Here is a 15,772-nt window from a genome sequence, read left to right as displayed (position 1 = left end):
CTCGCGTTCTGCAACGATCTTCTACTGTAAGCTCAATTCCTCCACTTCACCGAGTATAGCAAAGCACCGACCCTCGGCTGAAGACGACGCTACGCTTCTCAGGAATCTTGTTATATATATATCAATCAGTCGAAGTAACCATTTCTGTACAGATATAGATGAGGCGCTACCGTCTACTTCCTTGAGTCGAGGTGCAGGGTTGAGTGCAGCTACTTTCAGAATACGAACGACCAGAGTAAGTGCTCGTTGCCTTGCATGATTTGCACGTGAGTTGATTTTGCTGCAAGATGATGTAGTTTCTCGCAAAAGGTGAACAGCGCACGAATACGACGCAGGTGAAATAACGCACTAAAAAGACGCAATACGGCGCTGTGTGCGTCTCCTTTGTATAGCTCACTTGGTTTCGTAGCATTCTTGCGCGGTTATTCTGTAGCGATGAACTACAAACAGGCCCAATTGGAAGCGCGGCTCAACTTGATCGTGTTTCGTATCAATTTGCGTTGTCGTCTGTGGCCAAGAAATTCCCGCAGATCTTATGACGTGCAGCCTGAGCTGGTAAATATTTAGACATACGTGATTGTGCGACAAAAATATGAAAGACATTAATCGAATTAAAGCAGTTCATTTCTCAACAAACAGCTTTAAATATGTTCGCACCACGCGATACAGCCGAAAATAATGAAAACTTTGCTGTGTAGCAGAAACAAAAATGGCGATTTCTCATACAAAGTGAGAAAGTAACACACAACAGCGTCAAAGCAAAAAAAAAAGGCATTAAGAACGCGCAGTACTGCAGCAACGAAAAATATTGGTGTTGAAATGTATGCTTTCGCACAGAGTGGGGACACTTGTTTATTTAACTTGACGTTTCGAACTTATGCGCACACGTAGAGAGCACCAGCGAGCCTGTTTGGAAGAGAGGGACGACGAGGACCATGGCAACCAAGGCTTCTGTGGTGGTCGCTTAAAATGTCTCTCACAATCAAGGTTCTAGTGTTGCAGGCATAAAAGCGCTGTGAGCGCATCTTCACTGCATGAAGCCGCTACACGGAGCGAAAACAGCTTCAATTTGAACGAAAGCCCCCGTGAGCCCTTCTACTCGAGGGTGGCACCCTTCTTGCCGGAGAGTCAAGGTCGAAGGCGCTTACATGCATCAACGCCAGGCGCGTTGCCTACATCGTCACCCATTTATAGCAGGTGGCTTCGGTATTCGACCCATTGCAAGACACACATAACCGCCACAGGAACCGTCTCTCTCTCTCTCTCTCTCTCTCTCCTTTTTTTTTTCATGGCGCGACCGCCCGTGCTCCGTAATTTAGCGAAAAATAATTTAGAAAAGTCAGCGTGCGCTGGCTAATCTCGGAGGCCATTGAAGGTTCGAGGGAATCGGGGTCAGTACAGAGGCGATGTTTACAAGGGGATTTATTTATTTATTTATTTATTTATTTATTTATTTATTTATTTATTTATTTACTTATTTTGTGACGAGGTTTATTGGACTTCTCAAGCGACATCCAAAAACACAGCGGCAGCAACGATAGCTCAGTTAGATCGGCGAACTGGCCACGCCACTCACGAGGGCGACAGCGCTTCCTGGCGTGCCGACCTTCTCTTGGATCCGAGACACGCGGTCGAGACGCGAATTTCCAGTGCCATTCTTCTTACAAGTTTTTCATTTTCAATTTATTCATTAGTACCGCAAAAGCCCCGGCGTGGTGTGTCACACGAGGGGTGGGTAAATATTTTAGTGAAGTGTGGACTCTATGGCAGCGTTCACGTTCTTAAGCAACGTAGCGTGTGAAATGACCGGTTCAGCGAACAGCAGCTCAAACTAGCATGAGGTCATTTGCTACGTTCCGCAGCTGGCCGACCGTTCTTTCATCTGCGCAGTGTTTTCTAACAATGTACAGTGTAACAATTTATGTGTGCGTTTCTTTATGCATACACTCTTAAGCAAAATTACACCCTTTTGCCACACAACAATAATCGTCATCTGTCTTGTCCGCATTTCTTTTGACGTGGCGAGCCCAGTCCTTTCCAGTAACGAACGGCATGCGCGTTATCAGCATGACATGGCATTTCCGACAGGAAAGTAGCGGGCGCGGCGTTTTCAAGAAAGGAAACGCAAGCAAGGCAGATGACGATTATTGCTGTGTGGCAGAGATACACCCAAAAGGGTGTAACTTTGCCTAAGAGTGTAAGGTATGATTCCACATTCTGTCGAGTGTTTACATTCTTTTTGTAGCATAACGTACCCAACCTTGTGGTGCTGGACACAAGCACTTCACGCCCTGTAAGGCAGCGTTTCTCTCAGAGACACATAACCAATAAATGAAAACCGACTGGGCTTAGTACCATAGCATACGCAGTAAGACCGACCGTGATACGTTTACAGTTAAAGTCAGAACAGGCAGATGGATTGTAATGAATCCCTACATTTCTCATTTCCCTACAATGTTTTTCTCACTAAGTCATGCCACTAAAGATAAATACATGGAATGTTAGGGATCGTACTAAGCAGGCTAAGCAGAAAACAGTGGCAAGGCTCGCCAGGAAACAACGCTGTGACATCTTATGCTTACAAGAAACAAACATAGATTTCTTCAAGAAAGCTCAAGGCCTCGAAAGGCAATTGTGGGCTAAAGGTTTTTTTCTCGTTCCCTACACACCAAGCATGTGGGGCAGGCATCATAGCAATAAACTGGTCACTTCTCAACGGGCGTCACTTCAGCTTTGCTCCAGATGGTCGAAAGTAGTACGCGATTTCTAGTACCAAACAGAGAAATTTAAGCTCATAAACATTTATGCACCAGTTAAAAGCACAGCGATGGCGAGCTGTTATTGACAGCTGAATCCCTTACTCTTAGAAAGGAGATACCTCATTCTCACAGGAGGCTTTAACTGTGTTTTGAACAACCTAACAGATTGAACAGGTCCAGCTAGAGAAAGGACACACATAAATTTCGGATCTTAAGGAACTGATAGAACAATTTAATTTAATCTGTGCATATGTACTGCGACATGGTCGAACGTTTCAGCACACATGGAGTCGTAATAACGCACAGGTCTGTTTGGACCGCATGTATGTAGCACCTTCCTTAGAACCCTAAGTCATATAATGTAAGACAGTTGCCTCCCTTTTTTTGTCTTAGGCATCTCGGAGCACGGACAAGTGCAAATGGTCTGTGAAATTAAAGATAGGGAATTCTAATCTCACCTGTGGCGTGTAGATAACAAGCTTTTTATGATGGAACGACAATGGCTAGCCTTCGATGCAGACGCGCAGTTAGTTACCGCGAATCCATGCGATCGCTGCATTGAGGTTTCATTCCGTTATTTTCCATTTAGTTACACATACAGCCCACTATAAGAAAATATTTCACATAGTGCGTTCATAGCCAATGCCGACCTTTCACGTAAAAAGCCGCTTCAGGAGACTTTATCGCAGCGACCGCGCGCAGTTCTTATTGAGCACCGGCAGCCAAACCTATGAGGAGCGCGCCGCGTTATACCTCGTACTACGCAAGCGAGGCACTTCCGATAGATGGCGACTCTTTAATTCGTCGACCCAAAAGTTCTGTGTTTTCAGATTATGTGACAATTTCTGGTGCGAAACTTAATGTAAACAAAAGTAAGTCACTTTCTCTGCACCCTTCAGCATTAACAACACTATACATGATGTCACAGTAGTAAACAGGATTCGCATACCATAGGGATAGAGTATAGCGCTAAGGGCATATGGGTTCGCAGCTGGAAGAAAGAGCTCCAGTCCTTCAAGGAACAGGTTATCCAAGCCCTTAAGCTTAGCTTTCCTTTTATTGTGCGAAGATATTTGGCAAAGTGATTTGACAGGCCATTCGTGGTTCATAGCGAACTTGGCAGTTATTCCTTACCAGATATCAAGTTAAGTCGAGGTGAATTACGTCTTACTTGTTTCGCTTACAGACTATAGTAAGAGTTCTTGTGCTAATTCTGTATTACTTATTTCGAAGAGGGGGGTTTATACGTGTAATGGGGTAATTCTCTTATGGGTACTTATGACACGCTTGTAAAAAGCTGAATGGCTCACTGGTTCAAGTCCAGTGACTTGAGCCTGTAGAAACAAACGACTTTGAACCCCTAAAATGTAGCAAGCAAGTTTCCTTGCTGGATGATCTGGACTGAGTTGTAGCACTTTCATTGTAGTTTTGAGCGTATAGATCTCTGCTAAAACGACAGCTGATGGAATGTTCCATCCACCTTTCTCCCTTGGTAAACCAAGATTCTCGTAATTTAGCAAAGCTATTTTTGTGTTCCAAAAGAAACGTGTTATTTGTGCGGGAAAGTGTATACATGTAGGGATCAAATGCGTGTAAGCATTGATAGTCTGGAGCCCCCGTTTCGACACAGTGATTTACTTTGAGAAACACAAGGAAAGGTATTTGACGAAATGTTGACACTGAACTCCATGCTCAGGCTTCCCTTTTCCGGCCCCGGGAAAATAGTTGAGAGATACAGTAATTCTACGCACATAAAAGGAACATAGGTCGGTCCGCGGCTAGTGCGCCTTAGCTTGCGAATGCTCTCTGGTGAATTGAAAATAGAAGCAACCAAAGTTAAGGATTATGGGGACTAAGAACGAAATTCGTAGGCTTTGCCTCGTTTTGAGGAAGACTATGACTAACTGGACGCGTCCAGCCCTAGCGTTAGTGACTTATCACACTTGGAAAGGCGGTCAAATAAAATGAACAAGAAGCTGATGCTGATGATGGTGTTTGCTGTCACAACCAGGACGACAATACAAGATGGACAGGTTACTTACTTTCCAGGAACGTCCTTGATTCTGACGCCGAATAAGATTACTTCGAAACCATCGTATCCTGGCACTTTATCAATCGGAGGCAGCGCAGTGTCACGCCCCACCTGCAAGTTGTAAAAGTATTGTGCAGAACCGTATGCTAAGAATAAGCAGGCAGGAACAATTCATTTCACGTGGCAGACAAGCAGGTGCAGAAATCCAGAGCGTGTTCATGGTGGCGACTTACATCAGTTTTTGACGCCAACAAACACTTGCAGAAGGAAGATATGCGGATCTTCGTCATGTGCATTGAGCACATGACGAAGTTGGACACATTTTCACCGCGAACCGCCTCGCTTGACGTAGACTTGAAGCGCTTGGTCATGCGCACACCATGCATGACAACGAACGACTATATATATATATATATATATATATAGATAGGTAGATAGATAGATAGATAGATAGATAGATAGATAGATAGATAGATAGATAGATAGATAGATGTGGTGAGGAAACCACGCTGGCCCCGGTAGTAAAATGAAGAAAAAGAATACGACGTACGTTGAATTAACACAGTATATTTCAATGACGTTTCGGCTGGTGGACCTTGACACTTTGTCAAAGGCAGGTTCCTCCAGCCGAAACGTCCGTGAAATACACTGTGCTAATTCAACGTACGTCGTACTGTTTTTCTTCATTTGTATATATATATATATATATATATATATATATATATATATATATATATATATATATATATATATATACCTACATACATACATACATACATACCTGGTGTGTGTGCGAGAGCGATAGCTCCAACACGAAGAACACGCCGTCGTCGTCGACCCTTCGTCATTAGTCCGTCCATCGTCGACATGTCGTTGGGATCAATGCGTTGCTCTCACAGAGTTGCCGTCATCTTGCCCTAATGATCACACTGTCATAACCTAATTGCCGTCATCTCATTGCATCACCATTGCATCGTCGCTATGCAGTCGTCGTCGGGCCGTCGTCGTCATTCCAGCTTCATCATACTATTTTCGGCATGCCGTTGTCGTCATACCATTGTAACCATTTTGGCATTGTCATGCCATCGTTCTGATTCCAGTTCTGCATCTCTATCGTCATACCATCAGCATCCTTCAAACGTCGGCATGATGTCGTCACGTCACTGTTGTCACGCCGTAGTTCTCATCCTATGGTCGCCTGCCATCGTCGTCACATTGTCGGCGTGGCATTGCTATCAGCACATCGTCATCATGCAGTCCTCGTCATGCCGTCGCGGTTGTTTCATCGTTGTCACTTTGTCTCAGTATTTGTAATTGTCATTGTCGTCATGCTGTCGTCATCATCATGCAGTCATTCTCGTGCCATCATGGTCGTTCCATCGTGTCCTTCCTTCGTCGTCATGCGCGGTATGTGCATGATCGAACGCATCATTTCGTGTGGCATCTACTTGCAAATTATCGCTAAACAGAAACAACCGTCATCCCAAACACCAACGAAAACTTCGCTAGAGCTGATTCCCACAGCGCGTACGATCCGCAGCTTCTCGAGTCACTTGCCGTTTAGCCTACTGCAATATCCAGCAAAACTTAGCATTCCAGTGGCATTGACCAAAAGTTGGGACACAAGGCGCACCATACGCTCGTTGTCTTCTCGATGAGCGTCCACACAGCGCTTTGCAAATCATTGGCAATTTCAAAACACTTACCCTTTTGAAGAAAAGTTGGTAACCATTAGGATTTTAATTATATACGAAATGTTATTGTTTGGCAACCTAGCCGGCAAATTTCAACAGGCGACGAAGCCACGACACGACGACATGACGAAAGTAATTACAGAACTCGAATGAGAACGGTGTGAGGGATATTTATTCCTTTTATTCCTTTTAGTATTGCATGGCAATACTAAAAGGAATAAAATGGTATGATGACAACCCGTTTAATCTGTGCCTGGGAACTTATAGTTTTAACAACGCTTGTCTGAAAATTTCCTGTTGTGTTTCCGAATGTATCATTTTTGTATAGCGCTTCAAGCTATAGTTGATGGCGACGTCTGCTTAAGAGAATACATTTTTCGAACTGCGATGCCCATTTACATATGCAGCGCCGAGCGTACGCCGACCAAAAGAGGGCGCCTCATGCCCTGCATTTCTGGAGATGCTCTTGCGAAAATAAACAAAGTTTCTAAATTTCGTGCCAATTCTATGGACAACCTTTTGTAAAAAAGTTGTATCCAGTCTCCAGTTATGTGTCCCTGTCGGTGCTGGCCACGATACAAACACTCACGCAGCGTCTCAGGTTAGAAGCCGGGAATACAGGGGCATTCCGTGTCGTACAGGCGTATACGTCATTCAGCTATGCCTTGTTATGATTGCATGGTAGAACACAGAACACGTCCTCATCAGCTGTTCCAAGTTTTAACACCGAAATGGGGATGGAGGTCAGCGCTTGATCGCCTTGACTACGGTCCTTTCAGCATAAGAAAGCTGTTTGTGCTATTGGATGACGCGTCAATAAAGCATTAATGATCTGTTTTAGCGGCGTGATATTAATACGATTCGCATTCTTTGGGATCTCCACCAAGTATGCGGTGTGTTTGTCTGTCCATATCTAGCCTTTTTCACGCCAACATGGGTGACTGGGTAGTCGATGGACTAATTGTTTCAGCATCGGGATGCTGTGCTGAGGCAACAGGGTTGCACACCAACCGTCGAACGTGTTTGAATGCGATTAGCAAATTTTGGGAACGTCCCCCAGTATGCGTAGCATGTCTGTCGGAGTCTAACATCTCTCATGCCAATATAGGGGTCCCAACATGAAATTTTCCGACAGATACCAGCGTCACTTCTTCCCGTTCTCCTTCACCCTCTATCGGGTCACCAGGTCACCAGCACCGTGAGGCACTCGCGATGTCCGCGATCTTTGTGAAATTCCTTCGCGTCTCGCGGTTTCGCTATGTCTCGACGGTCGGGTAACCAAAAGGTCCAGTACTGTTGCGCGGGGAACGACTACCATATTGAGTGAAAATTTATTCAAAATGTCCGGCGATTTGAGCGGGGTGGGGCCATAAGCACCCTAGCCCAGGTGACGGTCTCGAGTCCTTGGACACGGGCGGCTTCCTCGGCGTTCCGGACGGCGCGCAGTTGATCGGCGAGGTCCCTGCTGAGCAGGGCTGTCTCCTAGCGCACCCCGCGGTTCGAGACTGCCATGTCTACCCCGTTCGTTGGGTACTTCTGCTGCTCGCCACCGGTGCATTCCCACAGCATGTGCTGCAGCGTCTCTCGACAAGGGATATGCATCGGCTCCTGCGTCGCTCCTGTGCTGTGTGACATTTTCTTGGCTTCAATTGACCGCGACCTGCACAGTTCCTTTGACAATAGGTTCTACCTTACGGCTTTTAGATATGTCGACGATTTTTTTAATTCTTTTAAAAAGTAACCATGATTTTACCGCTGACCAGTGCATTAGCCAGGTCTTAGATGTTTTTAGACTACATGGGAAGGGCATGCTATTTACACATGAAATCCCTTCCCATGGCTCTCTTCAGGTTTTAGATCTGTCTTTATTTTTTAACAAAGACCACATATGTTGGCAGTATAGCCCACGTGCCCAGAAGGAATTGCTACCGTATGATTCGGCACACTCAAAGTTAGTTAAAAGAGGAATCTGCTCTCATGAAGTCGTGCCCCCACGCGATGCAGACTAGCTTTGATAAGCGATTGGCGAGGCTACACACAGCCGGCTACCCGAGCTCGGTCGTTGGGGCGGTGTCTAAAACATTGCTCCAGAAGGTGAAGGGAAAAAGGCATGCGCCTAGGCCCGACCAAAAACGACGCAAACCCGCAGTGGTGCCATACGTCCACAAGCTTTCCCATAACTTGAAGAAAGTCGCTACTAGGTTTGGTGTGCCAGTTGTTTTCTCGGCACCGCGCAAGTTGGCTGGACTGTGTCCGCGCATAAGCCGCGTTGACAAAAAGTCAGGATGCCAGAAAAAGCACACTAGACAGTACGTCAAATGTGTGGCGGGCGTTATACACGAAATACCGCTAAAATGTGGGAAATCCTACGTTGGACAAACAGGGAGATGTGTTAATGACCAGGCCCGGGAGCATGAATTGTCTGTAATAAATAAAGGTAATGCGCATTTACCTGCGCATTGCACGGTTTGCCTGGAAGGCAGATGCCAGCCACTGCTACGTGAGATAAAGATACGTGGCAGGAGTGGTGATACGTTAGCAAGAGAACTTTTGGAGGCATATCACATTAAAAAGAGAGGCACGAGTTGTATTAGTTACACGTCTGTTTTTCTGTTTGAAAACGAGTTGCAACTGTTAAAAACGTCACTGGAATCGCTCTAGGCAACACTGATGTACGCATGCGCATTTGTTCATTCTCCCTGCCCTGCTGTAAGAATAAAATCAGTTGAAGTTCAGCACTCGTCCTGTCGTTTCGTACTCTTCCTTCCCAAGCCTCTATTTTCCTTTTTTGGCGCAACAATGTATTCTTTAGATCCCAAACAACTCGCCCAGCAACAAGTTCTTCGACGTGCTTTGAGGGACGCCTTGAGAGACGGCTCATTTACGCGTGCAACGCACGTAGTGATTTCTCGTGTTTGTTTGAAAGCGCGCGCGTGTTTGGCAACATTCGTGTAGTAGTAAGCTGCAAGCAGTTGAGTTCTTTAGCACAGGCGTATGGCTAGATAGCCCATTTCTAAAAATAATGTGCACTGTCCTGTGTGACATCTTGACTCCGTGAATTGCGCTGCGAGAGGAGGGCAGCGGCGGGTTCCATGATTTTGTCCTTCGGCCGTTTTCCAATACCGGTGCAACACAGATACTTTCGATCGCGGTCAAGGCTGGTCCGGCTCAAATTTTTTCATTGCGATCAACAATGCTCGCTGCTGCTTAGTTCAACATTGCAGATCGAGTTGATTGAGCTCGCTTAGCGGGATAGTGCAGACGACAGCTTAAGATCGCGATCTACTTGGTTCGATTCGTGCAAAATCTTGGTCATAAGCGCCCGTGCACCCAGCACCCGATTCGGACCGCACTCAATCGTGATCCAAAGTGCCTGTGTGGCACGGGTATAAGTTCATCATGTGTTTCGAGACCTCGGAAACCACGGAAAGTTCATGAAGTGTCCTAAATATCTTAATCGCTTTAAGAAAAATTCACCCATGATTAGGATACTCCCTAATGCGAAATTAGAGCGCCGCTCTATAGCTTTTTTATTTCGTGATATATTGGCTGGCGCGGACAATCTGTCTCTTGCGACACATTGCAAACGGAGCGAAGTGTAACGCCACTGCTTGGCTAATCGGGAGATCGCGAGAGGCAGCGCGTGGGGGGCGCGTATGCACGATTCACAGGAGCCGCCGCAGCCAGACCTGCACTCACGCAGCGCTTTGTTTCCATATACGGTATTGGTGGCGTCATCGGTGAACAGACGACGGGCGCTAATCTGGTGCCATTTGGTAGCCATCGTCGCCGCAGAGCCCGTCTTTACTGGCACTACGCTTTTGTTCCCATGCTTTCGCCATACCTTCCTCCTCCGCTTTCCTCCTCACACTCTCTAGGCTATCACCATCTTTCATCCCCCGCTGCACTCGGCGTTCCCTCTTTCATCCTTCGCTGTGCTCGCTCGCTCGGTTACGAGGGACGCCGACGATCACCGCAGGAACGGGAGCCTAAGACCTGCGCTCTAAGAACACCTCTGTTACTGCTCGCCAGAAGTGATGCATCTCACAAAACGCTCAGAACTTGCGCAGCTTCTCGGTAGCATGGGAAAAAGAAAGACTAGGCAGGATCGTTGCGTGACACTTTTGAGACCGTCGTCTTCACGAAAAAACGAAAGGCTTGTTGAATTAGGCTTAGCACTGTCTCGGATCGAAGAAGAAGCACCTCCTTCCAGGTGAGAGCCCGTGCTCACGAGCACGCGCAGGCAGAGTCTACCAGAATGGTTGAAAAAATAAATATCGTTCCTGATATCATTCCGCGCTTCTTGCCAGTGAACCGTACGCTATCTTAAACATCTCGTGACGAAGTAACGGGGGCTACCACCGGAGACCACGGAAGGCTACGAACTAACTGACCTTCACGGAGACGCTGATATCGAAGCGGACGTCGAGACGATCCCGGAAGGCCAAGGTTATCAACGAGGCAAGATCTCTTGTCAGCGATGAAACAGCCACCTTAGGTAAGCTCAACGCAATTTACGGACGTCTCAAGGCGAACAATGATCCGCTGCACAAAATACACGGAGATCTAGAAAGCCATATAGCTGGGGAAGAGTTCGATCGAGAATACAGCACCGTTGCGGAATACAAGGACAACAGGCGAACGCTACCGGCATCACAAGTGAGTTACTTAGCAAGCGAAACCTCGTTTTCACTCCACGTCATCAACACCGGAGCTTCAGACTTCGTCGATGGCCAGTACCTCAGGGGCCTCTGGAACTAAGCTTCCCAAGCTTACCAGCACCCCATTTTCTGGTGATCTGTGTCGATGGAACAACTTCTGGGAACAATTCGACCAGACGATTCACCACAACGGAAGCCTCACAGCGACGGACAAGTTCAACTACCTAAGGCTCTTTCTAAGAGGCGACGCAGCCTAAGCTATAATGGGCCTGCCAACCACAGAAGCTTGCTACAAGGACGTCATCGACATACTCAACCAGCGCTTCGGTGATAGAACGACACTCGAACAGGAGTACTTCTCCAGGCTTCCTACGTAGCGTTCGGTCCGATCAAGCGACCCGACAGCTCTTAGCAAGCTGTACGTCCGTCAACGTGCCAGACACTTGGAGTGAGCAGGACGTCCTTTTCCACTATGCTGTGCCACCTGCTGCTTCGGGCTTTACCACACGACCTTGTGGTTCAGTTCCACCAGTCTTGCGCCATAAGGACCACAAGTGATAGCAGTAATGTAGCATCTATCACGGAGCTGGAACCCCTATTAATTAATTGACTTGAAGGGCTTAGAGAAGAGCGAGTTCGAAAATCACCGATGAAGAGATGGTGAGAGTGTACTAAACAAATATCGTCATTTTCATGGCTCTAAACCCACGTCCTCAGTTCTCCATAACACTCTGAAAGTATTTGAGAACTGTGTCTTTTGTTAGTCTAGTCAACATTCTACGGAAATCTGTTCGCTTGATATCCCACTATCGCAAAAGAATCATTTTATTTGGAGACATGATGTGCTTTCGATGCACGACAGACGGTCACAGCTAGGGCTTGTGACTGCAGACGCAAAGTTACGTGCTCTACCTGCCATGGACGTAATGCGACGAGTGTGTGTGATCCGCAAAAAAGCAAGCCAGAAGACGCGTGAACCCAGCGGAACAAATAACAGAGTACCAGCAATTAATCCAAGCACAAACACGACTGTGTGCACATCTCTAGGGAAAAGTCGGCGCACATCGAGAACTCATCGATGAGCGTCCTCTTGCAGACGTTCCGTGCTTGGGCAGTAACAGGTGTCACACGTCGATATGTCAGAGGTGTCATAGAGGCAGTGAGCGCACGTTCGTGACAGAGTGGTTGTCACGACAGCTGCATTTGCAGTGTGTGGGCTCGGCCATCATTGCGCTCAACACGTTTGCAAGCAAGTCTAGACGAACAGCGCAGAAACGGCGCGTTGTGCAGCTCCATCTGCGGAGACATTTCTCAGGCACGGAAGTTGCCTTGCAAGCGATAGAAATTCCACACATTTGCCAAGATATGGTGGCAAGTGCCATTAGCTCATCGTTCGTTATAGAAATCCAGAAGTCTGGAAAAGATACGTCGTTTATCAACGACTGTAAGAATCCGTTGTCGGGGAAGCAGCCATGAGCATTCACATTGGTCCCGACCAAATGTGAACTGTGGTGACGGGAGAAGTCACTCGATGCGAGGGAAATGAGACACTCACTGTTATGAACTCTAAGCTAAAGTGGATGTTTTACGACAATACCAGCTACATGACATCCGCCATAACAACTTCGCATGTCATGATCTGCGTACTGAAGACGAGTGTACAAAAGAGCGACAAATTCCTCCGCTCATTTTGGCAACTCGAGAGAGTGGGAATATCAGACCCCGTCGATAATGATAGCAAGCTCAGTCCAGAATTGAAGCAATTTGAAGAAACAATCAGTTCCCGGGACGGAAGATACGAAGTGACGTTGCCCTGGAAGGAAGATGTTGAGCTTTCGGACAATAAATAAGTCTCATTAACAAGACGTCAAATACTTCTCTCCCGACTGTCGAGCAAGGAAGGACATTTAGAGATGCATGAAAACACCATTCGGTAGTACCTGCGAGCTGGACATGCGGAGATTGTTGAGGGGCCACCCCTGGATGCGACTAAGGTTTATTATATGCCGCACAGGGAAGTCACCTGAGAGCACGCACTAACCACAAAGGTCCGAATCGTTTTCGAAGCTTCTTCGCGCACCAAAGGGTGCTTCTCATTAAATGATTGCCTCGAAAAGAGTGAAAACCTGCACCAGGATCTTGTGAAGGTACTATTACGCTTCAGAATGCACCTTATAGTTCTTATAGCTCTGCTAGCTGACATCGAGAAAGCATTCCCTCAAATCCCAATCGCAGAGAAAGATAGAGTCGCCTTTCGATTCCTCTGGTTTGGAGAAAAAAAGCCCTGCGTTTCTCAGATGAGGAGATTTGAGAATGGAGAACGGCGCCAGTACAATTTTGAGCCACATGCATCCCCTTCCTACTGAACGCAACTATACATCACCATCTAAAGAGTGCGCCTTTAATCAAAGCCAGTACCGCGAAACCTCCCAGCGAATCGTTCCACGAAGATGATCTAGTAACTGGAGCATAGTCAGATGAAGAAGCACTTCAAATCTGCCGAGAAGCCAAGGAGATTATGTAGAAGGCAGCAATGTCGCCTCGAAAATGGACGACCAACTCAGATGACCTGATTAGCGCATTTGATATTGAATAACAGCCGCCAGGCAGAGAACTGGCTGTTCTCCACGAGACAAGTGTGAAGATACTTGGAATCGCATGGAATTCACACACGGATACTTTCACTTTTTCTCTGAGGAGCCTTCTCGGATTTATGAAAGAAGAATATAATAACAGGCGGTTCGTTCTTCAAGTTGCTTTATGGACACTTGACCCTATGGGATTTGTGAGCCATTCACCATCGCCATCAGGATCTTCTTCCAGAAGTGATGGACATGTGAAATAGGCTGGGACGAGCATCTGCAAGAAGGATGGCATCAATGGGTGCGCCAACTACCAGTCTTACAGAACGTTTCTATACCGCGTTATCTTGGAAGCGGAACCAAATCACCCCATATGCTACAGGTCCACATATTTTGCGACGCAAGCCCTTCGGCGTATGACGCAGTGCTTTGCGTCATACCAAGCTGCTCAGCAGGCCCGATTGTTGATCGCAAAAGCACGTGCGGATCAAGACAACGACATTACCACAGCTTCAAGGAGCCTCGATCGCAGCCAGGCTAATTAATTACATCTCAAGTGCAGCCACTGTACCATGCGGTCGGATTCCACAATCACACTGTCATGGATAAAAGGAGACACAACGAAGCGGAATCAATTTGTGTCGAACCGAGTGAAAGAGATCAGGGAAAAAAACGGATCCTTTTATGTGGAGCTATTGTCCAGGACAGGTGAATCCAGCAGAGCTACTGGCGCATGGAGTTTCAATGGATAAGTTATTGTCTAACCGCACGTGGTGTCGTGGACCAGACTGGCTATGCGAATCAGAAGACAGATGACCACTACCACCCTCAGAACCTATCAGCACCGAAAATAGGATAATCGGTAAAATGATTACCGTTCACGTTGAGAACTCCAATGAGACGACGTCAACATCGGTTCTGTAGATTAGAAGCTACAGCAGAATTAAAGAAAGCTGCTCAGGGTCGCGGCACGGTTAAGTATCGGGCAGTAATTAGTTAATTTTGGTTTCTACTTTCATTTCTTTCCAATTTAAGCTTGAATCAGTTTTATTCGCATTGATACATCAGAGGCCACGGTGATGTCCAGGAACTTTCCTGGGCATGGACGTTCCAGTAAAACTCTTGCTTGGGCTAGTTGGTTCATGCTTGAAGTACGTAAAGGCAAGGCGCAGAATACCAGGACTTAGGAAGAAACACAAACGACAAGACGGGCGCCACTCACAACTAAGTTTATTTTCGCAACAAGCCTGCCTTATGTAGGTCATTCACGCCGAGTCACGCACAAAACTTTAGAAGGAAAAATAACACAGCAATCTATCGACCATTCAGGAATGTTATCTGCGCAACTATCGACAGAGCAAACAAGAACCACACTTGGATCAGCACAGGAGCCAACTGATCTAGTACAACCTTTCTTTTTTTTTTTTTTCTCAACGCCAACGGGGACAAAAAACCAGACATAAAAAATTCCGTCTACACTTCACTACCAACCAATCTAACCACACTTCAAACGCCTAAGACCCAGTCAGTGATAAAACCCGCACGACGATGGGAATAATGACCAACGAATAACACGGAAATAACATGAAAAATGCGTCTAAGAACAGTGTCTGCGTCAAAACTAAAATCTCTAATAGTCACTCACATAAAAATTGATAGAACATGTAACCGCGCGAAAAAAGAACCACGCGACAAACAATGAAATGGACAGAAGTGATGAGGAACGATAAAGGTCTAAGAACAGCGTCTGCGTCAAAAAACAACAAAAGCCTAAAAGCCACTAGAAAATCGTCAGCAAAATAAAACTAGTTAATTAAAAGGATGACAGACGGTAAAACAAATGAAATCACTCTAACAAGAGGCCTAAATGAAACCTTCTAAAAAAGTCGTCTCCTTGTCACTAAGCATAATGGACGGCCTGCTGACGCATGCGTTCCCCTCTTTTTTGATGAAAAAGGATTCCACAATTTCCCGCTCATACCTGTCTTTTCCATACTTCAAAAATTTTGTTTTGTCAAACTGAGGCCGGCAATTGGAGCAATCT

General features: G+C 46.4%; 1 protein-coding gene across 3 annotated transcripts in view; it reads right to left on the bottom strand.

The window, feature by feature from the left end:
- Positions 1–15,772, bottom strand: part of LOC129384168 (uncharacterized) — a 101,589-nt gene that overhangs the window by 68,542 nt on the left and 17,275 nt on the right. For all 3 annotated transcript variants that reach the window (XM_055069364.2, XM_055069365.2, XM_055069366.2), the window contains exon 2: positions 4,802–4,902. In XM_055069364.2, coding sequence (XP_054925339.2) covers positions 4,802–4,902 — 101 coding nt within the window. The remainder of the gene's footprint in view (positions 1–4,801; positions 4,903–15,772) is intronic.

The sequence above is a fragment of the Dermacentor andersoni genome, chromosome 9, assembly GCF_023375885.2.
Source record: "Dermacentor andersoni chromosome 9, qqDerAnde1_hic_scaffold, whole genome shotgun sequence".
NCBI lineage: Eukaryota > Metazoa > Arthropoda > Arachnida > Ixodida > Ixodidae > Dermacentor > Dermacentor andersoni.
This window is presented reverse-complemented; position numbering and strand designations above follow the sequence as displayed.